Consider the following 26,621-nt stretch of genomic DNA (forward strand, 5'->3'; position numbering starts at 1 on the left):
ATGCGCTGTGAATACTTTCCGGATGCACTGTAGATGTCAACAATGTTCTAACAGAGCAAGATTTGTTTCTCTGTGTCTGAGGAGGGAAAACATTTTAAAACCAGCTTAACCATCCATTAAAGTTTTTTGGGCACATTTCAAATTTGTGTAGAGTTTCAACACAAGACAGATGTATTCTCCATCAGGTACATTTTCAACAGCACACATCTTACCTGCCAGTCAGAATCATCAACAAAAAAACTGTTAAAAATGCTTTGTGAAAGGAGCATGGCTGGTTTTGCTTTGTTGATAACCATTCCAAATATTTTAAGCCAACTGACCCAAGTACAGAGATTCCTTGAACAGTATACCATTTGGCAGAGTACAGTCATAATTTTAATACTTTTTTTTATTAAAAATCGTCATTAAGGTTAGCTTTGGGAAGTTGAAATATCAAATACACAGTACTTTAAAACACTTAACTGCATGTTGAATCTCAGTAACAAAAGTCCATCACTATATAAAGGATATAATCCATATGAAGCCCATTCCCAAACACTTAATTACTCCTTCTGGCCAAAATGCACGTTGAACTCTATCCTGTATAATATTTGTCAAGCTTACATCTCAAAAGCAGCACAACTCTAAAGTTCATCTTTGAGTTTCTCTGACAGTTTTGTTGCATGCTTCTCTACAAATTGTGATAGACTTTCCAGGTCTCTTTTGCCATTTTCAAACTTTATTGGTTTCTGTTTATTGTTACTGGGAGCAAAGTATATTGTGGGGAAGCCCTCCACTTTATAAATATCATGAGGCACATCATTGGCAGTGGCGTCCATCTTGGCAATTACTATATTTGGCTCCTGCTTGTACTTCCTACCCAGCTCAAGGAATTCAGGTTCCAGTTTTTTGCAGTGGCCACACCAGGGTGCATAGAACTCAATCAACACATCCTTCTTGGGGTCCATCACAATATCTTCAAATGTTTTGCCCACAACAACTTTAACTGGACTTTTATTATTCTTGGGAATTGCCTGTGACTTCACGATTGGCTTCAATTTTCCTGTCAAAAGTTAAGGTAAAGGAGAAAAGTTAAAACATACAAAATCACATTTGAAAAGCCTCAGCAAGGAGACAAATGTTTTTACAAGTAAAAAGCTTGGCTTCAATTTTCCTGTCAAAAGTTAAGGTAAAGGAGAAAAGTTAAAACATACAAAATCACATTTGAAAAGCCTCAGCAAGGAGACAAATGTTTTTACAAGTAAAAAGCTTGGCTTCAATTTTCCTGTCAAAAGTTAAGGTAAAGGAGAAAAGTTAAAACATACAAAATCACATTTGAAAAGCCTCAGCAAGGAGACAAATGTTTTTAACAAGTAAAAAGCCCCACACAAATGAAGTGACAAGAATCTTAAAGATGAGGAATACTTTAAGAGTTATCATTTAAAAACTGTGAATTCAATTTATGAAGTTAAAATTTGGCTTTCAGAATGTTTAATGTGAAAATGCCACAATTGTGAGCATAGGCAGACTGAGTGCATTTTCTCATTATATAATTGCTGTCTAGTTTTGTTTAAACTAAACCTCAAATTTTTGCAAACAATTTACCAATTTTACAAAATGGCTGTGAAAGCCAGAAGTATTTTAAATTAAAATCTTACTTTGAAAGCATGAAACATGGTGTATTTTAAAGAGTGTGCAGTGAATAAAAGGAATATACAGTATGCTACAAAACACACAGATTAAAAGTCACTAAAAATGTACAAAAGCTGTTTTGTTCATCCATATGACAAAACAGTTCATAAAATATACTGAAAAACTGACTAATGAGCTAAGTATCAGCTATATCAAACATCATCGCAATAATCCATTTCTTAGCTAGCCAAGGTGGTCATTCATGCTGCACATAGAGTACAGGTAGTCCTCGGGTTACGTACGACATAGGGACTGTAGGTTTGTACTTAAGTTGAATTTGTATGTAAGTCGGAACAGGTACATTATTTTAATAAATGCTATTGTTGACCGACTGTAACCAAGTGCTCTGCCAATGAATGATGGAGTTTCACCCCTCTCTGACCTTTTTATTATTTCTACTTTATTTTCAATGGTGATGGTTTTTCTCTTTACTGTATCACCAGCACTTGCATCAGATTTGTGTTTCAGAGACATTCTTGAAGGGTGAAGACAAAAGGTTAAGTACACGCTATCACAGCAGGAAGGCACCCATCAACATGTCTGATGTATTGACAAGAGACAACTTCCTGCTATGTGCGTAACAGTACAAGCAGGCTTGCTATTGAGAATGACTGGGGGCAGCGAGGTGGGGGTTCATCACCAGCCCACCTCACAGTCACCTCCACTACAGTATGCAGCATCCGCCCACCAAGAACGAATACGGTGAGGCCAAAGGCGGGTAGTGAATCGCCCAACCCCAATTCAACAGTCAGCCATCCCCCGCCGCCCCATTCAGCCACAACCGGGTCACTGCTTGCAGCATTACAGGCCGTGTATTGTGTTGAGCAGGCAGTGAAACGCACACCCCCCTCCCCCCCCAACCCTATCTAGCCTGCGTCCAATCAGAAGCAGTAGCTGCGGCGGCGTAGTGGGCGGGCAGCGAACCACTGTCCTACACACGAGCGATAGCTGTGGCCCCGGTGACTATGGACTATGGGTCACCGCTTGCCGCCGGGAGCCGCCTGAGGGACACTACACTGCGCAAGCAGCAAAATCGCCCCCCTCCAGCCACTGCTTGCAGCATCCCCAGGCCAAAGATGACGGAGCGGCAGTTACTGAGGCACATGCATCGCAGCTGCGTCCTCGTTCGTAAGTTGTAGGTCCGATGTCCGTAACCTGGGGACTTACCTGTAGAGGAAAATAGTTTGTGGATTCCCTTTACTGGGAGTGCTCTCCGGCTAGGGAGAATGTGTATGAAGGATAGCCACACATAGCCAATGCTATGGCACTGCCTTAAGTCATCTGTGTTCAGTTTACATGTGACCCTCATATTTGTGCTAGTTGATTCCAGAGACTATGTACTCTGAACAAGAACAGAGCAAGTGAGCATGGGTGAGTGCTTGCAGTGGTATTTCATACAGTGCTGGATTCTGTCTAGCTTTAGCAATTTCAAAAGCAGACCCATACAGCCTTTTTAATTACTTTTAAAACCATTTTAAGCCTACCACTGAACAATAATGTACAAGACTGCAAAATAACAGGAAATATCCTTGTTTACAAGTAACACTCACTGAACTCTGTATAAACTACATTAGAAGCCCAGGGTCAGGAACTACATTTTTTTGCAACAAAAGCCACACAATGGCCACCCATTTCGGAACATGGTAATATACCTATATAAATTAGACATGTATTTAATAGCTCATATTTTATTTCAACCTTTTTTGCTGCACAAGATTAATCCTTTATAATTCCTGTTGTATGAGGATTCAGTGTTGGTAACTTGTTAAAACACTGATCAGTTACTGTACTTTAAAAAGGGGCAAAATGGATTGTTCAAAAAAAAAAAAAAAAAAAAATCCACTGTTGCACTCTCTTCTCCCTGGTTAAGACCCAATTTACAGAACAGCTTGTCTGGTATGACACAATAAGAAGGCAGAACAGTGAAAGAATTCCACCTACATTTATACTGAACCCTGGAAGTTGTAATGGGCTGCAATTTACCAGTGGACTCTGTACATGTTTTAATAATAAATGCATATGAAACCCATAAGGAGCAAATCTATACCTTTTAGATAAAAGATATTACTCACCATTTCATCTTCTTCATAAACAGCTCTCTTAAGCAAGTATGAGTAGTTATTGGGGCATAATTGACTGGGGCAGTATTGCAACTGTGCAACATACTTGTTAACATAATAAGCAACACGTAGGTACTGAACATATAATTTAACTCACTGGTAAGCAGCAGCTCTAAGTCCAAGGAGACGCACGATATTAGGACTAGTAAGTAAGTGATGAACCAGGCAATAACTGGTTCTAAAAACTCCCTTCTGGTAAACTGTACCTCTGCATTGGACACAGAACAACATCCATCTATCCATCCATTTTCCAACCCGCTGAATCCGAACACAGGGTCACGGGGGTCTGCTGGAGCCAATCCCAGCCAACACAGGGCACAAGGCAGGGAACCAATCCCGGGCAGGGTGCCAACCCACCTCAGACAGAACAACACAACACCTGATAAGTTTAAGTGCTCCAAGTAGCAGTCACCTCACCTCTTCTTAACAAGTCATTGGGAACAAGTACGCAGAAATGCCCTATGTCCTAAAATTGTGTAATTTTGTCATTATTACTGTTGTAACTCAACATATATACATTTTTTTTTTTTAACTAGTAAGTTTGCACATCTGTATGTTTGCAAACGTGGTGTGTAAATTTGTATGTTTTTGCACTGACCTACCACGTTAAATTCCTGTGTACCATAGGTAGATTTGGTAAATACGGAATTTAAAACAATCCACAAAAAAGGTATTTGTACCCTGTGGGAAAAATGAGAACACACGCAATGCAAAATAATTCTCTTAAATCAAATACTCACAGAAGAGTAGCATCTCGTTGTGTGTTTGATTTTTGTATTTGTACCCAGAATAACCTAGAGAGGTCACATACAAATTTAAAGTAATATTTTATAAACCCCACTAATATTTTGACAAAATGTACCAAGTTTCATATCCTTTCACTTGGATTTGAGCTACTGCAGTAGACCACCTATTGATGCACTCACTGCTTTACTGCTGCACAGAATTTTGCAAACAAAGACACAGCCTTTATCTCTCATCTCCACAAACTTGAAACCATTGTATAAAATTTTGCTTGTATCACCTTTACTTCTGTACCAGTTGCCCTATAAGATACTCTGTATCTTCAAATAAAACTCAAAGTTATATCTGCTGCTTGGCAGTTAGCAGATAACACACTGATTCATGATGGAAAACTTTATTATAAAGTCTGTACTTGCACTTAATCTAAACATTAGCAATTAAAACATCCAAAGAGTCTACACTTCTAGAGAAGTCTTTTCATATTTATGAATGGTTTGCTAATATCATAAGTAATAAGTTGTGATTGAGGAAATGTAGGAAAAATGTATAATGCAACCTCCAGTATATTTCAGTTACTTTATTTATAGAACACATCAAGACTTTCAGAGTCTCAATTCATAAATAAGAGCCAAGTTAGCAAAATGACCTGCTCTCATAGTCTGCACATGTCCGGATACCATTAACGCAGGCGCAAATAAAAGATTAAAAAAACAAATAAAATTGATAATAAAACACATACAAATATTCATGTGCATCTTTTTTGTTGAATTACTGAGACTAGATTGGTCTCGTTCGTTGCGGGAGATGGACGCCTGAAGCGGAGCTTCGTTAGCAGCGGTGTTATTATTTCTTAATTATTTCTTATCATTCCGAGGTATCCAACCCGAGGGATCTATTACAGTATATGCAAGCATATATAAACATGGTCGGCAAGAAAGGGGCTCAGAAAGAAACAGAAAAGAAACCTAAAGCTACATCCAAGCCTAGACAGGCAAGTCCAAGTTCAAGTTCAAGGTACAGCCTATCAGAAACTGACCTGGAACAGACAGGCGAAAGCCCAGATTCCTCTGGACCACGGTCCGCTGCATCGTCTCCAGTTGAGAGTGAAAATGGGAGCGAATGTGCAAGTGATGCAGGTCACGATAACTCACCGATTGGAGAAGATCACTTGAAACTGAAAAAGGCCTTGCAGTCCGAGCCGGGAACATCGTCTGTAATAGAGCCCGCTGCTTCAGAAATGATTTGACTGAACTGAAGGTGATTATCTCTTCCTTGAGCTCAGCGATCAAGAATGATATAAAGAAAGAAAATAGTATGCTTAAGACAAACGAGAGGATAAGCGAGAAGACAAGTGAGAAGCTCTGGTAGGAGCTGCAAGAGCTGCGGCAGGATAATAAAGACTCAGAGAAACGCGTATATAATCTCTCTGATGAGGCCTCAGAAGGAATAATATTAGAATTGAAGGTCTACCTGAGAATTGCGAAAGTCCAAACCCAGTGAAATTCGTAGCTGAACTATTCTCCAAAATAATTGGAGGACTTTAAATCAGACACCGAGATAGCTGCAGCTTATCGCATATGGGGATCGAACAACTCTAAGCCTAGGACTTTTATTGTCCGCTTCGAGAAGTTACAATCTAAATTAAATGTAATGTCACTTCTCAGACAGAGATTATATTTGAAAATAATCTCATTCATATTTTTCCTGACTTCTCACCCTCAACAGCTGCTAAGCGTGCCTTTTTTTTATAATATTAAACAGCGCTTACGAAAAGCCGATATCAGATACAGTCTCTTGTATCCTGCCAAACTGAAAGTGGAGATTCAAGGCAAACATTACATATTTACCAGTAGAGAGGAAGCAGATAAAGAGTTAAGAAAGCTGATCCCGACACTTTCCTGAAATAAGACCGTGAGTCTCACCCAGTCATGGCATCGTATAGAAGATATCACTGGCTGTCTGATCCACTTGCAATGACACCGGTACCGTAATTATACATCCTTTTCCCTTCTCGGTCACTATCTGTTTTTATTATAATTACAATTATACACGTTTATGTATGTATGTGTGGAAGAAATTAAATTAGTAACCCTTTTTTTGTTGAAGATTTTTTTTTTGTTATACTTCTAGTATTTAGACTGTATCGACAGTAGATATCTCTATTTTAATTCACATACACCGCTGCTGGGGGCTTGTTTTGTTTTGGCTGTACTCTGTCTCTAGGTATGGCAGAGGACTGGGACTTTGTGAAGTGGGGATCAGCCTCACATGGGAGGCAAAGCAAGGGGGGGGGGTGTTTGTGAGGGGACTAGGGAGGGGGAGAAAGAGAGCAAGCTATATCTAATCTACCCTTTAAATCCTTATAACTATAATTACCAACGTAACAATAGAATGCATGGCAATAACCCCTGGGAAAATTGGAAATTAAGGTCAAAGCTGTCTTACTTTTGGTTAAGACTACAAAATGTCATCAAAAATTCAGAATCAATGTCTCCAAGATGGAACAGTTAACTTTGTGAGCTGGAATGTTAAAGGCCTGAATCACGAATTAAAAAGAAAAAGTATTCTCTCACCTAACAAGTCTAAACGCTAAAATAGTATTTTTACAGGAGACCCACTTATTATGCAAGGATCAGTTCCGGCTGCAAAAAAAACTGGACTGGCCAAATGTTCCATTCCAGCTTTACAAAAAAAAAAAAAAAAAAAAAACTAGGTGTGGGAATTCTTATACATAGAACAGTCTCATTTGTAGTATCAGATGTTGTATCTGATCCTGAAGGGAGATACATGATTGTTATGGGTAATTTATTTCATTGTAAAGTGATTTTGCTAAATGTTTATGCATCCAATGTGGATGAAAGCGAATTCATCCAAAATGTATTTGCATCCATTCCCAATGTGAACACTCTTAAAATTAAAATTGCTGGGGATTTTAATTGTGTTTTAAATCCAGATCTAGATAGATCTCTTGTCACAGGGGCAATGACATCTAACACTGCAAAGACAATTACAGTTTGTAACTGACCACAACTTATCAGACCCCTGGAGATTTCTAAACCGAAATTCAAGAATTCAATCCTTTTACTCACTAGTGCATCATTGCTACTCAAGAATTGATTATTTTTTTGTAGATAACCATTTCTTGCCTATGATTAAATCTTTCAAGTACGACACTACTGTTATTTCCAACCATGCCCTCTGATCTTGGAGATAAAATAATTATGCCCCTCTACCTTTAACTTTTCGCCAAGCATTAATCACATTCTTTCCTAAATAAAATAAGGACATATTACAATCTGCATCATACAGACCAATTTCACTTCTGAATAATGATAAGATACTCTCCAAAGTCCTAGCTAGAAGGATGGAGAAAGTGCTGCCTTCAGTAATATCACAAGATCAAACTGGATTTATTAAAGGCCGACATTTAGCATCTAATTTTCGACGCCTGTTTAATGTAATATACTGTAGTCACCCGCAAAGTCAAACATCCCAGAGATTTTATTATCCTTGGATGCAGAAAAAGCATTTGATATGATTGAATGGAACTACCTTTTCACTACATTGGAGAAATTTGGGTTTGGCCCAAACATTTGTGCATGGATTAAACTACTGTATACCAATCCAGAAGCTTCAGTTTGTATTAACAACACTAATTAAACTAGAACATGGTACCAGACAAGGATGCCCCTTGTCACCACTACTTTTTGCAATCGCCATTGAGCCACTGGCAGTTCACTGTCGAAATGCTTATAAGATAAAGGGGATTATCAGAGAAGGACTTGAACAGAAAATTTCTCTATATGCAGATGATATGGTACTGTATATATCAGACCTATAAAATACTGTGCCTGCAGTCCTAACAACACTAACAGAATTTCAAAAGATTTCTGGTCTCAGAATTAATTTGACTAAAAGTGTGCTCTTTCCAGTGAATTCTCAAGCACACAATATTAGATTGGACACCTTCCCTTTTATCATCAAATATCTAGGGGTAAACATCACAAGTAAACAAAGCTATTTATCAACAAAATTTCGCTGTCTGTATGGAAAAAAAATCAAGCAAGACTTGAATAGATGGTCAACCCTTCATCTCACTTTAGCTGGAAGAATTAAGATGAATATCCTCCTTAAGCTTCTCTTTTTATTTCAAAATATTCCAATATACATCAATAAATCGTTCTTCATGAAATTAGATTCAACCATAACCACATTTATTTGGAATTCAAAACATCCACGTATCCAAAGAGCGACCCTACAAAAGGCCAAAGGCAGAAGGTGGCAAGGCTCTACCTAACTTTCAGTTTTACTACTGGTCAGCAAACATACAACATATAAAAACCTGCACATTGACACAAATAGATGAACATATGCAGGCTTGGTCTGCAATAGAAATAAAATCCTGCAGTTCCTCTTTAAATTCCTTGCTTTGCACCCAAATAAATGCAAATTATTGCCAATATACTAATAACCCAACAGTGCTTCACTCACTCAGAATATGGAACCAATGTAGGAAGTATTTTAAGATAGAGACTCTTATCGGTGGAACCTCTGCGTGAGAACCACCTTTTAAAACCTTCGCAAACATATGCAGTTTTTAATGTCTGGAAAACATTTGGGATTAAATCACGTAGAGATCTGTACATAGACAACGTCTTTGCATCCTACGAACAATTACATTCTAAATTTAACTTTCCAGCAACACATTTCTTTCACTATATTCAAATCAGAAACTTTGTTAAACAGAACCTGCCCAATTTTCCTCACCTCCCACTCCCTCTATGCTGCAAAATATATTGATCAATTTCAAGGACTTAGACAGCATCTCTGCAATATATAACACCATTTTACAGTCCCTCCCTTTCAAAGATCCAAGAGGACAATGGGAAAAGGATCTCTCTCTCAACACATCAGAAAAGGAGTAGAAGGTAGCAATGCAGAGAATTCACTCGAGCTCCATATGCGCAAAGCATACAATTATTCAACTCAAAATTATATAATCGACCACATCTGTCTCCCTTAAAACTGTCCAAAATGTTTCCAGGGCAAGAACCAACCTGCGAACGCTGCAACCAAGCTCCTGCCTCACTGGGTCACATGTTTTGGGCCTGCACCAAATTAAAATCATTTTGTACAAACATTTTTAAATGCCTTTCAGACAGCCTTGGTGTCACAATCCCTCCTAACCCATTAACAGCTGTGTTTGGTGTTCTTTCAGATGGGCTTAAAAGTGGAGAAGGACAAACAAACTGATTGCCTTTACAGTGAACCCTCGTTTATCACGGTTAATTAGTTCCAGACTCTACCGCGATAAATGAATTTTCGTGAAGTAGGATTCTTTATTTATAAATCGAATATTTTCGCAGTTAGAGTATAGAAAACCTGTTTACGACCTTCTAAATACGTTTTTTTAACATTATTAGAGCCCTCTAGACATGAAATAACACCCTTTAGTCACCATTACACTCGTATTACCCAATATATTAGACAAAATAAGAGTAAATAAGACATATTACAAATATCATTATTATTGTACTGTACATTACACACACACACACACACAGTTCTTACACACAAACATTAACCTATGAAGGCACAAGCTCAGTAGGAGAGTCTTCAGGTTGTAAGCTGGAGCGCTGATCGCACCCTCAGAAGACACAGACGCCCCTGGGAAAACCCCTGAAACAGCTGACAGTCTACCTTCACATTGCTCCTTACCCTTCTTACTTGCGCTATAACGTGCGATAAACCTCTCATGCGGTACTCCGCTTACTTAAAAGTATTGTGCAGTGCCTCTCAGCTTTGGAATTGGTTGTTTTGTTTCTCTCTCTCTCTCTGACATTCTCTGCTCCTGGCGGAACTGTCATCTCTGACTTGTCATGGAGCACGTTTAAACTTTTGAAAAGAGACAAATGTTTGTTTGCAGTGCTTTGAATAAAGTTCTTTTTTTTCTACAACCTCCTGTGTCTCTGTGCAAATCTGTGACCCAAGCGTGACATGGTGGTGCAGTATCTTTAGCAGGTGCGTCATTGTCTTCTTCCGCTGAAGGAGTATAGGCAGTGGGTGTCTGGGTGCGCGGCTTTAGAACATCTTGATAGGCAGTTGCTGGCACTGTCTTTTCATATGCGTGAGGAGGCTTTTGTAGGGTATTGCCATCTTTGATCATATCCAAAGAGATTCACCTTCTCCTGGATGGTAAGCATCTTCCTTCGGTGCTTAGTTTCATTGTCAGAAAGCTTAGAAAAAGCAGCACGTTTAGGAGCCATCATGGGGCTTAGATAAAAGTTCTCAGAAAGCGCATGCGTAGTAACGTAAGTGTGTGTGAGAAAAAATCGCGATAGAGTGAAGACGAAAGTCGAAGCGTGATATAGTGAGAGATCACTGTACTACACTATTGGCACGAAGACTTATTTTGCTCAACTGGAAGAATCTTAACTCTCCCCTTTTAAGTCAGTGGGTAACTGATGTTATAAATTATTTGAAAATGGAAAAAATAAAATTCTCACTGTGCAGAGGATCTGTGCAGAAATTTTTCAAAACCTGGCAGGACCTAATCAATACCATTTTAGAGTAAGCTTTTAAAGCACTGAGGAAGCAGATTCTCTCCCTTCTTTTTTTTTTTTTTCCTTTTTCTTCTCCATTTATCTATTTTCACATTAATTTATCTATTTACTTATTTTTACTAGGTTTAAGTTTTATTCTGTTGCCCATGCTCTTTCTCAGGGGTGGGGGTTGATTTGTTTTCAATCCTATTCTTGTAAAATTGATCTATTTGTATGGAATGTTGTGTGATTTCAATAAAATCAATAAAATTATTAAAAAAAAAAAGAAATTACTGAGACTATTCTAAGACAACATGCAAGTAAAAAAGTTGCTATAAACACAAACTTGAAGGCGAGGTGCAGACATGCCAGTCTGAACCTAATATCCCAAGAAAACTTGCACAAAAATCACTCTAGAATTTTTTTCTTAAGAATTACCGAAGGTAATAAATTCCAGAAGTGTAGAGGTTTCATATGTAGTTAATATTTTTATGTAATTACACACTATCAAAACACTAGAAGTCGATAACAGATAATGGTTTTTAAATTATGTAAATATTCTAGAATTTGTGTTAAGTTTTAACCTGTTTTGTCTCTGCTTGGTTTATTTACCATATTTTTCACACCATAAGACGCACTTTTTTTTCCCCCAAAAGAAGGTTGGAAATGTCTGTGCGTCTTATGGAGCGAATATTGCGTCACAGACCATGATGTGTATTACCTGACAAAAGTCGACATCCAGGGGTAGAGGGCGACAAAACTCACTGTTACGTTACAGGCATTCCCTCTGTGCTTGGAGGAATGTTAGACTCATTGACTCGGCATCTAATCCTTGCGTGTGCGTTAGTTGCGAAATGTAAACAAATGTAAACAAAGGCAAGATGGCATCGACATCTCACGATGGAGCGAAGCGAGTGCAGAAAACAAATGTTTTGCACATTATCACTGAGTCGGACTTTTGTTGAGAGCGATTAGGAGATCGAACAAGAGAGTGAGGAACTGGCATCAGCTGATCGGGACACCAGCCGATGCCACCCCAGCTGAGCGCATTCGTGCAGCCGATGCACCTATGGCAAGGTTCGTGTGGAAGGAATACCTAGACACTGATCTGTGGGAGCCAAACTGGCTACCGGACTTCACAAGACAGTATGGCTTGCTGTTGGACTCGACAGATTACCAGTCGCTGGACTACTTCAGGCTGTTCTTTCCTGAAGCTGCCTTTCAGCTACTGTCAGACGAGACAAACAGGTATGCAGAGCAATTTTTTGAATCGAGGGCTGCGCTTGCACCGCATTCTCGTTTTTCAAACTGGAAACCCACAACAAAACATGAGATGAAGGGCTTTGTGGCATTACAAATATAGATGGGACTAGACTGGCAATATAACTTCAGGGAGCATTGGTCCAAACGTGCGTGAGGATAGGTACATGCACCTGCAAAGTGATTGTGAGCAACTGAGCTTCATAAATTCTGACACTAGCTATGAGGAGTTCTTGGGGTTTCCATAAAACTAGAAGAGTGCTTGAACCTTAAAGTCTCTCCTTATTTGTTAATGATCGTGATGAGGTTTCTTAATACTGCTGTTGAATTTACATGGTTGAAATATTATTCTGCTATATTTTATTAAACATATTAGTACACCATTTGGTTCAGAATATTTTTTTTCTTGTTTTCCTCCTCTAAACCTAGGTGCGTCTTATGGAGCAAAAAAAATACGGTACTTTCTGGCTGTGACTGGATGTAAACGAGAAGGCAGATTTCATGTTTCCTTGTGTAAACACGACTAAATATAAGCCTTGAACCAAAATTACAATGTTCTCCATTACTAGACAAGCATTTAGCATAAAATTTCTGTCAGCACTGTATACTGGTATGTTCAGCTTACAGTTATAAGAAAACATGTGGGCTGATGTGTCACGGAGCTAAAATATTACTTAAGAACCACCTAATTCTTACATTTGAATAGCCTGCTTAAGTTAGACATTTATTTCAGTTGCCAAGAATTTTTTTGAAAAACTCCAGTTTGTATATTTTGTGATCTAAACAGACAAAATAAATTTACAAGAGTTATTAAAAGCAAATCTGCTCCTTTCTTAAAAAAGGGAACACAAGTTTAATGTAGTATGGTTTATTAACACTAGAATTACCAGAGCCTACGAAAAAACTCGTATATCCGGCCCACCTTAAATCGCTTCTTAAATCCGTTCACGTAGCTGATCAATTCCACACATTACTTCAAGGAGTCAAAAAAAAAAAAAAAAAAAAATTACCTTTTTTGAATGCAGTAACAAATTCTGTAAGAGCATCTGAATCAAAGTCACTTGGTTCCATTACATACTTCTTTCCTCCATCTCCCAGGATTGCTACATTAACCTCTTCACCACTTTCACTTAGCCCCAGTCCCTTCAACTCTTCTGCATAATCTTCTTCATCAGCAATAGCAAAAGTATATTCTGGAAATTCTTTGGCCACCTCCAACACTTTGTTACGCCAAAACTGAGTGGCTAAAATTAAAAGTTTTAAGGTAAAGAAAGAAAAATGGTCAATAACTTAGTAGTAAAAAGTAATGAACATTAGGCAACTTGTAATAGAGAAAAGGAAAGTTTATTTCTAACTTAATAACTACAATAGTAATGAGAAGTAACAAGCATAAAGCCATTTAATCCTGCTAACAAAAAAATGTAAATAATTCCTTATGTTCTACAATACAATTATAACATAAACCAGTTTCTTGTTGCTGGTTGTAATTTACTGTATTATATGGGCTTCCAAGTTAAGAACCAAGTGATATCCTCTCTCTAGGTTTCGAGAGATCAGTTATGGGATCCTCTTTCTACAACCCCCTCTTAATGTTTCAGCAACAACTTGATTTTTGCCATCAGCAGAAAACCATGGAAATATAGGAACACTCATGGAAGTTTCTTGCATGCCACAGATGTACATTTATCATCACAACAGTGCATTCTTATTAAGAAAACAAAAATACATCATCATTACTACAACAAAAGCACAGTTTAGGTAAACGCCCAAAGACCGGCTTAGGAAAAATATACAAGTAATTGTTTGGGTTGGGGGGGGTTTGGGTTCAAATTGCCTTCAGAATAAAACTTTACGAAACAAAAAAAAAATGCATCCATCTCCAATGGCCTAATTTTACCATCCTCTTCAGAGGCAGTAAAATAGGCTCTTTCAACAGCAGTGTTGTAGCCTTGGTTCTAGCTTCATATAAGGTAAAAGTACAAACCTGGTTTGAAAGACAGTCAGGACACATTTCAATATGGGTCAGGCAAACAGGGCAAAAAAAAGTTGCCCCAAAAAAAAAAAAACCACAGTTTTCTTATAACTTACCATAAAAGTTATTTATCCGGTTAACTTACCAACACGGTAGTCAAAGCTGAAATCCACACCATAATAAACAACTACCAGTGGACGTTTACTGTATCTTTTAGCATCATTGCTGGGTTTTCTGTGGCCAACTAAGGGAAGAGCATGCTGAGTAATGAAATCCCGCACTTCTGCACTAGTTGTTATATCCTAAAGATTAAAAAATGAAAATATATATATATATTACAGAGTCTCAACTTTTTACTTTTTAATAAACTAAAATAATGGGTCCAAGGCCAAGTTTATACTTGATGTTCACAAAGCTTAGGTGCATGGCTGCCACACATTCCCAGCACTCTTCTGTTGCATCCTCTGAACACGTCAGAAATTTACACAACACTTGTACAAGTTGCAGTACCAGCAAATATTTGGGCGGCGTGTGTGTTCAAGTTCTGACACGGGACATCAGCATTGTTGTTTACTATTAACATCTCCATAGTGACAGATATGCCTGTAACAGCTGGCATCAAATCTCCATTTCTTTGAAAGTGGATGTGGAAAACATGCAAGACGAAGTGGAAGCAAATTTTTGCACCTTCACAACAGCATCATAATGCAAAGAGTTTTTTTTTTTTTTTTTTTACTCTTCAACATCTTTCTTCTCTCAACTTACAACACCACAAAACCAGTTTTTTTTCTCACCGTCGTCTTGCACTGCCACCTAGTAGAATCCTCCAGATTTACATAAAGTATACACAGTAAACTGCTTGCATAGCAGCAGCATCAATATCATCATCATCATCCGCAAGCATATGCGATGCATAGCATTTAGTACAACCCGGCCAGGGGAAGCAGATAACGGAGGGATCAATTAAGTACAAGTATGAAAAGTTGTAGAAGTTGAAATAAGTCAATGACTTATAACTACAAGACCATAATCAAATCAGGAAAATATGTACATATGTAGAAAGGTTAAAGGTTCGGTTTATTTAAATACTGATGGTACTGTCCCTAATACTCACTATAGTGGGAAGAAAAAAAAAAAAGGTAGCGTTCCTAGGCTCAACATTTTGAGTTCCAAAGTAGTCCATCACCTCTCCTGACAAAGTGGAATACATGTGCAAAATTTTGTTGAGATTGGACTCAAGAGTATCTCACTAAACTTTATACATTACTAATTTTTAAATATTTGATCTCTTGCCCAACGTTGCCTTAGGTGCTTTCCCTTTGTATCTGCAGGTTTCTGAACTTTTGGCCAGCATTCTCTCTCGAGTAAATTCCTGTAAAGCTAGTTTCTCAGACCGTCATTTTTGGAGGGGCCTTTCTCACCTCTAGCCTGCTTCTGTACTTGTTGTCTTTGAAGGCAACCCTCTCAGCGTACCTCCTATGCCATTTCTCCTTTAGTGTCTTACACTTGCCTCTTTCAATTGCATGTAAGCCAAACTGACAAATCACAGCAAAGCCTTACCAATCAATCCTATCATACAGACCTTAGTGTTTTATTACATAGTAGATATAGATTGATGTGGGGAGATTTTTTATTGAATTAAGCATAACGATAAAATGTAATCTATTACAGTGATCCCTCGCTATATAGCGCTTCGTCTTTCGCGGCTTCACTCCATCGCGGATTTTAAATGTAAGCATATGTGAATATATATCGTGGATTTTTCACTGCTTCGCGGATGTCTGCGGTCTACAGTACATGTGCTCAGTTGATTTGCCCATTTGAATTCAAACAAGGGACGCATTTGAATTCAAACAAGGGACGCTATTGGCGGATGGCTGAGAAGCTACCCAATCAAAGCACGAGGTTAAGTTCCTGTGTGCTGCTGATTGGCTCAGCAACGGAGTGCTGCATTAACCAGGAAGTCTAATCTCACTCATTCAGCATTAACGTGCCCAAGCGCCAACAGAAGATGCAAATGATTGCAGAAAAGGTAAAAGTTTTGGATATGTTGAAGGAAGGAAACAGCTACACCGCTGCAGGACACCATTACAGCATAAATGAGTCCAAGATTCTTTTTATTTAAAAAAGGAGGAAAAGCATATAAGATCTACGGCCGCAGTGTCCTTTAACCAGGGTGCAAAACGAGTTGCAAGTGGACATAAGGCAGTAGTCTGGATGGAATCTGCTTTAGGGATTTGGATTGAAGAGTGATGGAAGAAGAACAACGGCGGTGCTAAACAGTCGCCTGAAGAGGCTCCTTTAGAAGAGCTGTAACGCTATCCTTTGTTGTGCAGTAAAATTAAACTCATCGTTATCAGACAAGTCGTCGTGTCATTGTTGGTGAGTAACCATAATTAATTATTTACGTACAGTACTTATTACATGTACATAGTTTAGTGTCACTGTACACACATTTTACTGTATACAATTTTTCTTGCATTGTACGTATTTATTGCTGGTGGCCTGTCTGTCGTAATGGCTGTAACATATGTGATATTGGAGACACTAGATATCTTTAAAATAATATTTAGGTTTTACTGTATGTAAACTGTGTTTACATACATAATTTCAACGAATCTTACCTAATATCTAAGAGAATACAAAGGGTTTATGCTGTATAATTGTGCGTGAAATGTTTATAATAGTGTGGGAGAGTTTATAAGGGCTTAAAATATATAAAAATAACCATATAAACATATGGTTTCTACTTCGCGGATTTTCTTATTTCGCGGGTGGCTCTGGAACGCAACCCCCGCGATGGAGGAGGGATTACTGCACTCTGTTATTAACCTCTGCTCACAGTGATATTGTTGAATAAGTCAAGATTATTGGAGGAAGTTAAACAAAACAAAGATCTCCAAGGGGGCATTCCTGGAAGTATGCTTAGTGAATAATAGAGAAGCCAGGCTTATTTCAGTCAGCTTTGGTTCCACTGATGAGGATTACGACACTTTGTGATCAAGGCAACTAAAAAGCATTACCTTATTCTGTACCAGGCAAAAGATGAGGCTTAGCAGAGTGGTTGGATTGAGAGTTCATGAAGCACTAGTTCGATGAGAAACAACATCAGAGAAAATGTTCAGAGGCTAGTTTCTTTAGCATATCTAATAACATTATTATTGTCTATAAGCAGCATCATATTGGTGTGAATTGCTGGTTATTACAGTTATGTGATCACTGACAAAGTACAAATATTTTAAGTGCAGAAGTATAAGCAAGTGCATTTTACAATACACACACACACACACACACACACACACGTTTCTACTTTGCTTAGCAGAGGCCCATTTTGCCAGAAGGCCCTGGGTGGTTTCTTTGTATGCAAGAATGTGCGTTATCTTTAGAATTTGTACTGCTTATACTGTCATACTGGGTGAAACCAAACAATTTGGGCAGCGTCAACATAGTCATGCTTAGAAAAAGTGCTGGAGATTCTGTGGATTTTAACATACAGAATTTGTAGAAAAATCAACTTAAAGTACTGAACATTACAGTATTAGCTTCTGTATATTGATATCTCTTAAATATTGAATCTTCAATACATTGCCCATAATTATAATTAGTCCAAGAGTGCAAATTTTCTCTTCTTGGCTTAACAGCAAAATTCATTCGTATATACAGTAAATACCAATCACCCCACCATTTATACAAAACTTTTCTTGTAGTAAAATTATTCTGTACAGTATACTTACGGTAAATTTCAGCTTGTGAGATTCTGGTTCATATTTAGATTGGAACTTTTCAGGTTTCACCAGGGCCAGATGCCCAGGAGATGCCTTCAGGGATTTTGCAATATCACTGTTAAAAGTGTGATGGCAATAGTAATCCTCTCGTAGATTATTGCCTATGGAAGATTAATTAGGCATAAAACGGATGTTATATAGTATTTCTCCATTAAATAATGATTAAAATGTACAACTAGGCAAAACATTTTTCCACAGAAACAATAAAAGTTCTACTTTCGTTAAGATGACAGCACTACTAATGTAAATTTGATACAGGAATTTACCATTCACTTCTAAACAAGACCTACAAACATCTCACTGTATTAGTTTCTCAGAGAAAGACATTGTTTACTAGCAGCTAGAGGCTTTCAGTGCTTCAAAAATTGAACACTAAGAAGAACAGTGAAGTGGTTGGAGTTGGAGTAGCTTGGCACTGACTAAAACAAGTTTGTAATTAAGCAGATCTTTCTAAATGAACACTCGGTATTCAATTAAAATTTGTAAATTTACTACCACATTTATGATAAACTTTGACAGTGGTCTCTTCAGGATATACCATTTTGCCAACATTTACACTTTTAGAAGGCTAACAATTGTTTGCAAGCCAGACTGAAATGACTAGGAAAAGCCTATGAATGGTTTACAAACCTTGTCCAGATTAGGAAGACAGAGCAAAGTGAAATATACAAATGTATTAAAAGAGAAAAATGCAGCACACTCAAAATTATCTATACTCACAAGCTTCCTGGTAGGATGCTAATGCAATGTCATGGTCATCCTGGAACACTCCAATGATTACAATATCATCACCTTCTTTAATAAACTCACGCAACTGCTTAATAGTCTGTATTTGCTTTGAAGGAGGACCAGCTTGATCAATCATGTAAGAAACAATTCCTTTATTTTAAAAAAAAAAATATCGATCAGATCTTTTTCATTCATAAGGACTTTGTTATGCTGAATGAATTTACATCACTTGTCCTGCCAAGTAACGAGAAGAAACAAATTGCTTGTACGAGTGTTACTTTTTGTAATGATGAAGGTTCAATATGTAGCCTAAACAGGGTCTGTGAGAAAATTGTACTAAAGTAATCACTGAAGATTTAAACAATGTCAAGAATTTCTTGCATACAAACTTTTTATTTTGCTGCAATTAAATCGGATAAATATCTAAATGAAAAAAAGATTGTGAACAATGCTGCCCAGCAACCTTGAGCTGGAAAAATGGTAGAGATAATTAATAGTTTTGTTGTCCAGTGAAAGAAACCCATGTCTTTAGTACCCACATGCATCAGTCACTGAACTACACATGCATAATTTCAACCCATGACGATTTCTATAATAGCTGCATTGATAATTAGTAGTTTCATCAAAATTTGAAAGTACACATTTTTAGGTTTGATCACTCCCACATTAGCGATAAAAAATTAAAAAAAAAATTGTTTTCAATGTTAAACATAATTGGGTAGGAGGCTTTTGGAACCGATTAGCTGAATACTTCATATTTTATTAAATAAAGCATATTCGGAATATGAAACTGAGAAGACAAAGCAACTAACTGTGAAAGGTCATTCTTAACATTGAATTTTTGTCCTTTCATTTTCACCACTCCAAGAAAAGAATTAATCAACTAACTGTTTTATTTTGAAGAATTTATACCTGTGTTTACTATACTTCACTTAAAAAAAAAAAAAAAACACACATACCTTCTTTCTCTCTTGGCCCATTATATTCGAAGTCTTTACCCTTCCGAAATATCTTGAGGGTTGGGTAGCCCGTGACACTAAATCGGTTTGCAATTTCAGTTTCTGCAGTGGCATCAACCTTGGCCAGTGGGATGGGTGGTATGCGATTGTTCAACTCTTGGGCAGCCTTTTCATATTCGGGAGCAAGTCGCTTACAGTGTCCACACCTACAAACAATGCAAGCATGATAGGTTCTTTAAGAACTTTGCTCTACAAAATTAAACTTGAGGTTGGGGGGAAAAAGGGGAAAAAAAATCGTATAAACTTGTATACAAAAAACATACCAAGGTGCATAGAACTCAACCAAAATGATATCAGCATCATTCACCACCTCATCAAAATTGTCCTTACTCAAGACCATAGTGATCTCAGGGGGAGGTTTCCAGTCAGGTTTAGCAACTTCTGTCACTTTGGAAACAAGAGCTGCAAAATATGTTAGATATAGTTATAAGAAACAGACACATATTACATAAAATTACCAAAAAAATTAAAATCACTTATTGAAATGCTTTGACATACAGTATCGTATTAGTGTGAGAAGAATGTGAAGACAGGAGAGGTTACGGACTTTGAAATAGTTTATTACATTAGTAGTGAAGACACATGCTGGCAAGCTAATCGTTTAAATATTTTCAGCAATTGGGTTCAAAACAGCATCTTACTATGCACACTTTATACAAGTAGATTATTTTCATCAAATCACATAATTTCCTTCATATTCAACCAAATTCACACTATTCAAAAGCAAGTTGCTATAAAACATTTCTTTGCTATGAATTGCAACAGCTACTTCAGAAAGTCTATAGCAATGGTTCCAAAGTTGGGCCCTCACGTACCACTGTGGCTGCAGGTTTTTTTCCCCCAACCAGTTTCACAATTAGTCATTTTATCTTGAATTAACCTCATTGTTTAACTGCCTTGGAGTTGACCACAAGTGGGACTCTAGCTCAGAATTCTATGCAGAAATGGTCATTCTAAGTTATACTCAGTGTGACATGTAATAGTCAGCTTTACGGTATTAGGCCTGAAAAATACTCAGGACAGTATTTTGCTACCATCTAGCGAATTAAATGACCATGCAAAGAGGAAAAAAAAAAAAAGTTTTCTGCCAGTTTATGGTAACTCAATATTTATGAGAGTGGTGGAACCTTCAAACAAAAACATTAGCAAATGAGAAGTCATAAAGCCAGTTTTAGATCAACCGGAAACTGAACTATTGCTTCAATCCAGTGATAGTGATGAGAATGTGAATTGTCACAGACAATAAAATTGACATCTGTTCAACGGATTCCAACCTGCAAGTTTAATTGATAATCGGTTTGGTGTGAGAAACTCCTGCACCTCCTTCTTGCCAGTTTATGGGTAATCCTGACCTAAAAGGTGTATGTTTATCAAGATTGTCTAGATCAGGGGTCCCCAACCACCGGTCCGCGACCCACTACCGGGCCGCAGCCGTCTGACAGCCGGGCCGCGAGAGAACTACCGGCAACGGAGACTCACTCAGACTTTTCAGAATGCTTGGTGGGCGGGGCTTTGCAGCAGCCCAGAGAGAGGAGAGGGACCGAGCTGAGAGAGTATTACAATAAAGTATTTTGATGGTCCTGACAGTTTCCCCATATGACACGAGTCTATAGAAATTGCGTTACTACGAAGTACATTCAGCAGATGCTTTCATTACAACGAAGTGACCTTGAAATTCTTGAATGAATCATCCACAGAGTAGTTAGATCTGTGGCCGCAGCTCAGTTATACACATTTAGGCTACACAACGATCCCCAAACAGAAACATTGTTAAAAAAAAAAAAAAAAAAATTCTTTCTTCAAACTTTCCTCATACTGTTTTTCTTTTGCTGTTTTTGTTTTCTGTGGTTTTCAGTGATACCTTTTGCTTATTGCTTGTCAACATCTGAAAAATATCCATTGGAATTTAACTCATTGTCACCCTCCTATAGAAACGGCAGACACGAAAAAAACGATAACAGTGTTAATGTTTGTGATGTGCAATCTGTTGGAATGGCAAATGCAAAGCATATGTCTTTGTTATATGCAAAAAAAGAAGAAAAATCTCTGGCTGCAAACGTATGTGAACTGCTTAATAACTTAATAATAATAGAAATGTTACGTAAATTGTGTATAAAACTGCCCCCACCCCCCCCGAACGACCGGTCTGTGGAAAAATTTGCATCTAATAAAGTGGTCCTTGCTGTCAAAAAGGTTGGGGACCACTGGTCTAGATTATTTAGAAAAGTTGAATGTATGGTGGAGTAAAAAAAAAAAAAAAAAAGTAGTTGAAACAAACCACTATGTTGAGCTGCATCAGAAAAATTATAGTAAACCGTTTGCTTATTGCTACAGACAAGATGAGGGAATTTATAGGCTTCTGATACTGCAAGGCATAGTAGGTAAACTAATCCAGAGATGGTACTGGTTCATAAACTGGTTGTTGTAGACATCCAAAGTTGAGCATGTGTCATTTTTCACTTGTTATGAAATTCCTGCATTTCACGAATAACGAGGACTATGGTAAAGCCATTCCCCCAGCATCGAAACTGTAAAAAACGTATAAGTATCAAGTGAACAAAAATATGCAGAAGGTGTATGTTTCTGATTGTGACACAAGTATTGACAAGAGTCTCATGGTTACAAAAGAAAGGCTGTCACAGATACAGTACATTGCATTTAAAAAGACAATTCGGTATAAGATTCTACATGCTGTGCAAAGAAAGCTCTGGGCATATCCAGAACTTGACACTTTACACTGCACTGGGACAGCAAGTGCAGTCACTACTGTGTCACTACATCATTAGTCCTGTCACTGGAAGACCCTTTGCTTGACCAATGTTACTGTATTAAATGTACAATTTCAATACCTCACCTGATATACTTGATAGTTTACTCCAAAATTAAAACTGATGCATATCAGCACTATATGATCAAACTTCTGTGATATGCCTGGTGACTCCAGTCATATGAAAGCAACAAGCATTAAGCGTAGTGCAGTAGCTGCATAGTAAGGAGGATTAAATAATTGTTATCCAACAGAGGGACTAGAAAGAGGCCTGCCTCCATAGCATCTATATAATTCACTAAGCCGCCGCCAGAGCGGGCAAGACACCCATGAAAGCATGCAGAGCAAAGCAAGACACCCATGAAAGCACTCAGGAAGGAGCCATATATGGAATCTCTAAGCTGCCGCCACAGCGGGCAAATCGGTTTACGACCAGAGGTTTGGAATGAATTATGGTCGTGAACCAGGGTTCCACTGTATATTGAGTCTAGAAAACATGATCAGCAAGTCTTTGATAGGCTGCAACAAAATGATGAAAGAACGGGCACATTTTTTTCTCACAAGCTGGGTGGGTGGGTGTTAGTTAGTTAATTAGTTACTCGAAGGATTTCAAGATTTAATATGCACAAGCGGTAACACTGCAAAAGCAGCCCAAACCAGAAAAGACGGCTGGCAAAAAGTGGCTGACAAATTAAACGCATGTGCATTGTACTTACTGAAAGCAGCGTTACAGATTTTGCAAATGTTCATTTTTTTCCCATTAAAAAAGCGGCATGATTATGCGTGTTGGTATGCAGCGTGTAAAACAGTTTGTCACGGATAATTTGCCTTTTACTTTAACACGAAGACAATTTCCTGTTAGATTTGCCTTTGCGATGACAATTAATAAGGCACAGGACCAAACTTTCAAAAAGATGTGCATGTATCTTCCAAAACCAGTTTTCAGTCATGGACAGTTGTATGTTGCTCTCTCCAGAGTTCCATCTTTTCATTCACTTACTGGTATGCCTGCAGGAACATGTGCAGCGAGCGAGCGAGCGACACACACACACACACATACAGGCGCGCGCGACAGAGAGCGAGCGCTGGACGAATAAGAATACTTCATTACATTGATATACCGGTGTTTTCAGTATTCAAAGTGCTATCCACACAGGGAGAAACCGGGAAGCAAACCCAAAATCTTCCACAGTCTCCTTACTGCAAAGCAGCAACACTACCACTGCGCTACAAGGCAGTTAAAGAATGTGCCAGGCTCGATTTTGTTTTCACTTCTGTTTACAGTGATCGGGTCGTAGATAGCATTATTGCAATGTTACTTTTCTTGGTGGCTTACTACATTATGGATGTTTCACATGTTAATTTTTTTCCCTGTGCTTAAAAGACATTAAAAAAGTGTTTCTCAACTGTGACTCCGAAAACAACTCTGTACGTAAGCTATATTAAGCATCAACAACGAAGACTCGCTACACCTTAATGAACAAGTGCTGAAACTTATCCCTACCGACGAAGTAACTTTCACCAGCGTGGCCTCCATCGTCACAGATGATCCCGCTTTCAGTCACGGACAATTGTATGTTGCTCTCTCCAGAGGTCCATCTTTTCATTCACTCACAGTGGTATCCACAAACCCACCCCATTTGGACAACTGTTTCGTTCAGGAAGTGTTCACCCATCAATACATAATTATGCGGCGTATGCTACGCCGCGGGTTGGCTAGTTGTTCATAATGTAGAAGCTGTCAATGTTTGTATCAGAGAAAATGTGGAAGTCATTACGCCTCACACTGTGTTAGGTAACAGTGACAATAGGGGGTGTCAATTGTGCAGCTCAGGCGTCACATGCAAGTAACGAAAAAAAAAAAATCTTTAGAACCTCTGCTACACAAGTATGAAACCTGCATCAGTAGAGCAGGGGAAACTAGACACAGTAATATGAGATTTTTTATAGATTTAGAAACATCTGAATTTTTGTCATAGCACTCCCCTCTTTTGTCATTTTCATATTAAAATTACCCTTTTTGCTCCCTTAATGGTCTTCTAATAAGGATAAATAATGAAACAGAGACCAGGATGGACAAAATATAAAGTGGTCAATTGCTGTGGGTATTCTAGCATCAGACCCATTGATGTGCTCATTAGCAAATAATGGCCAGGACACCTGGAATAAAAAGAAAGCCTGATGAAAATCTATTTTAATAATAATAATTATAATAAATATACAGTGCATCCGGAAAGTATTCACAGCGCATCACTTTTTCCACATTTTCTTATGTTACAGCCTTATTCCAAAATGGATTAAATTCATTTTTTTCCTCAGAATTCTACACACAACACCCCATAATGACAATGTGAAAAAAGTTTACTTGAGATTTTTGCAAATTTATTAAAAATAAAAAAATTGAGAAAGCACATGTACATAAGTATTCACAGCCTTTGCCATGAAGCTCAAAATTGAGCTCAGGTGCATCCTGTTTCCCCTGATCATCCTTGAGATGTTTCTTCAGCTTAATTGGAGTCCACCTGTGGGAAATTCAGTCAATTGGACATGATTTGAAAAGGCACACACCTGTCTATATAAGGTCCCACAGTTGACAGTTCATGTCAGAGCACAAACCAAGCATGAAGTCAAAGGAATTGTCTATAGACCTCCGAGACAGGATTGTCTCAAGGCACAAATCTGGGGAAGGTTAGAGAAAAATGTCTGCTGCTTTGAAGGTCCCAATGTGCACAGTGGCCTCCATCATCCGTAAGTGGAAGAAGCTTGAAACCACCAGGACTCTTCCTAAAGCTGGCCGGCCATCTAAACTGAGCGATCGGGGGAGAAGGGCCTTAGTTAGGGAGGTGACCAAGAACCCAATGGTCACTCTGTCAGAGCTCCAGAGGTCCTCTGTGGAGAGAGGAGAACCTTCCAGAAGGACAACCATCTCGGCAGCAATCCACCAATCAGGCCTGTATGGTAGAGTGGCAAGACGGAAGCTACTCCTTAGTAAAAGGCACATGGCAGCCCGCCTGGAGTTTGCCAAAAGGCAACTGAAGGACTATCAGACCATGAGAAAGAAAATTCTCTGGTCTAATGAGACAAAGATTGAACTCTTTGGTGTGAATGCCAGGCGTCTCGTTTGGAGGAAACCAGGCACCACTCTTCACCACGCCAATACCATCCCTACAGTGAAGCATGGTGGTGACAGCATCATGCTGTAGGGATGTTTTTCGGCAGCAGGAACTGGGAGACAAGTCAGGATAAAGGGAAAGATGACTGCAGCAATGTGCAGAGACATCCTGGATGAAAACCTGCTCCAGAGCGCTCTTGACCTCAGACTGGGGCAACGGTTCATCTTTCAGCAGGACAACGACCCTAAGCACACAGCCAAGATATCAAAGGAGTGGCTTCAGGACAACTCTGTGAATGTCCTTGAGTGGCCCAGCCAGAGCCCAGACTTGAATCTGATTGAACATCTCTGGAGAGATCTTAAAATGGCTGTGCACCAACGCTTCCCATCCAACCTGATGGAGCTTGAGAGGTGCTGCAAAGAGGAATGGGCGAAACTGGCCAAAGATAGGTGTGCCAAGCTTGTGGCATCATATTCAAAAAGACTTGAGGCTGTAATTGCTGCCAAAGGTGCATCGACAAAGTATTGAGCAAAGGCTGTGAATACTTATGTAAATGGGATTTCTCAGTTTTTTTATTTTTAATAAATTTGCAAAAATTTCAAGTAAACTTTTTTCACGTTGTCATTATGGGGTGTTGTGTGTAGAATTCTGAGGAAAAAAATTAATTTAATCCATTTTGGAATAAGGCTGTAACATAACAAAATGTGGGAAAAGTGATGCGCTGTGAATACTTTCCGGATGCACTGTATATACACAGACAGACAGACAGACAGACAGACAGACAGACATATATATTACATATTACAGTGGTGCATCCGGAAAGTATTCACAGCACATCACTTCTTCCACATTTTGTTGTTACAGCCTTATTCCAAAATGGATTAAATTCATTTTTTCCC

The 26,621-nt window shown here is 38.4% G+C and overlaps 1 protein-coding gene across 3 annotated transcripts in view; it reads right to left on the reverse strand.

The window, feature by feature from the left end:
• Positions 1–370: 370 nt before the first annotated feature.
• The window catches only part of pdia4 (protein disulfide isomerase family A, member 4), an 89,096-nt gene continuing 62,845 nt past the window's right edge, over positions 371–26,621 (reverse strand). Inside the window, exons 4-10 of one of the 3 annotated variants that reach the window (XM_028803924.2) lie at positions 20,106–20,244; positions 19,783–19,988; positions 18,815–18,973; positions 18,044–18,195; positions 14,455–14,611; positions 13,348–13,581; positions 371–1,042 (exon numbers count right to left, since the gene is read on the reverse strand). In XM_028803924.2, coding sequence (XP_028659757.2) covers positions 624–1,042; positions 13,348–13,581; positions 14,455–14,611; positions 18,044–18,195; positions 18,815–18,973; positions 19,783–19,988; positions 20,106–20,244 — 1,466 coding nt within the window. In that variant the 3' untranslated portion in view covers positions 371–623. The other 2 variants (XM_051928894.1, XM_051928895.1) reach the window with 2 other exon arrangements.

The sequence above is a fragment of the Erpetoichthys calabaricus genome, chromosome 6 (assembly GCF_900747795.2).
Source record: "Erpetoichthys calabaricus chromosome 6, fErpCal1.3, whole genome shotgun sequence".
NCBI lineage: Eukaryota > Metazoa > Chordata > Cladistia > Polypteriformes > Polypteridae > Erpetoichthys > Erpetoichthys calabaricus.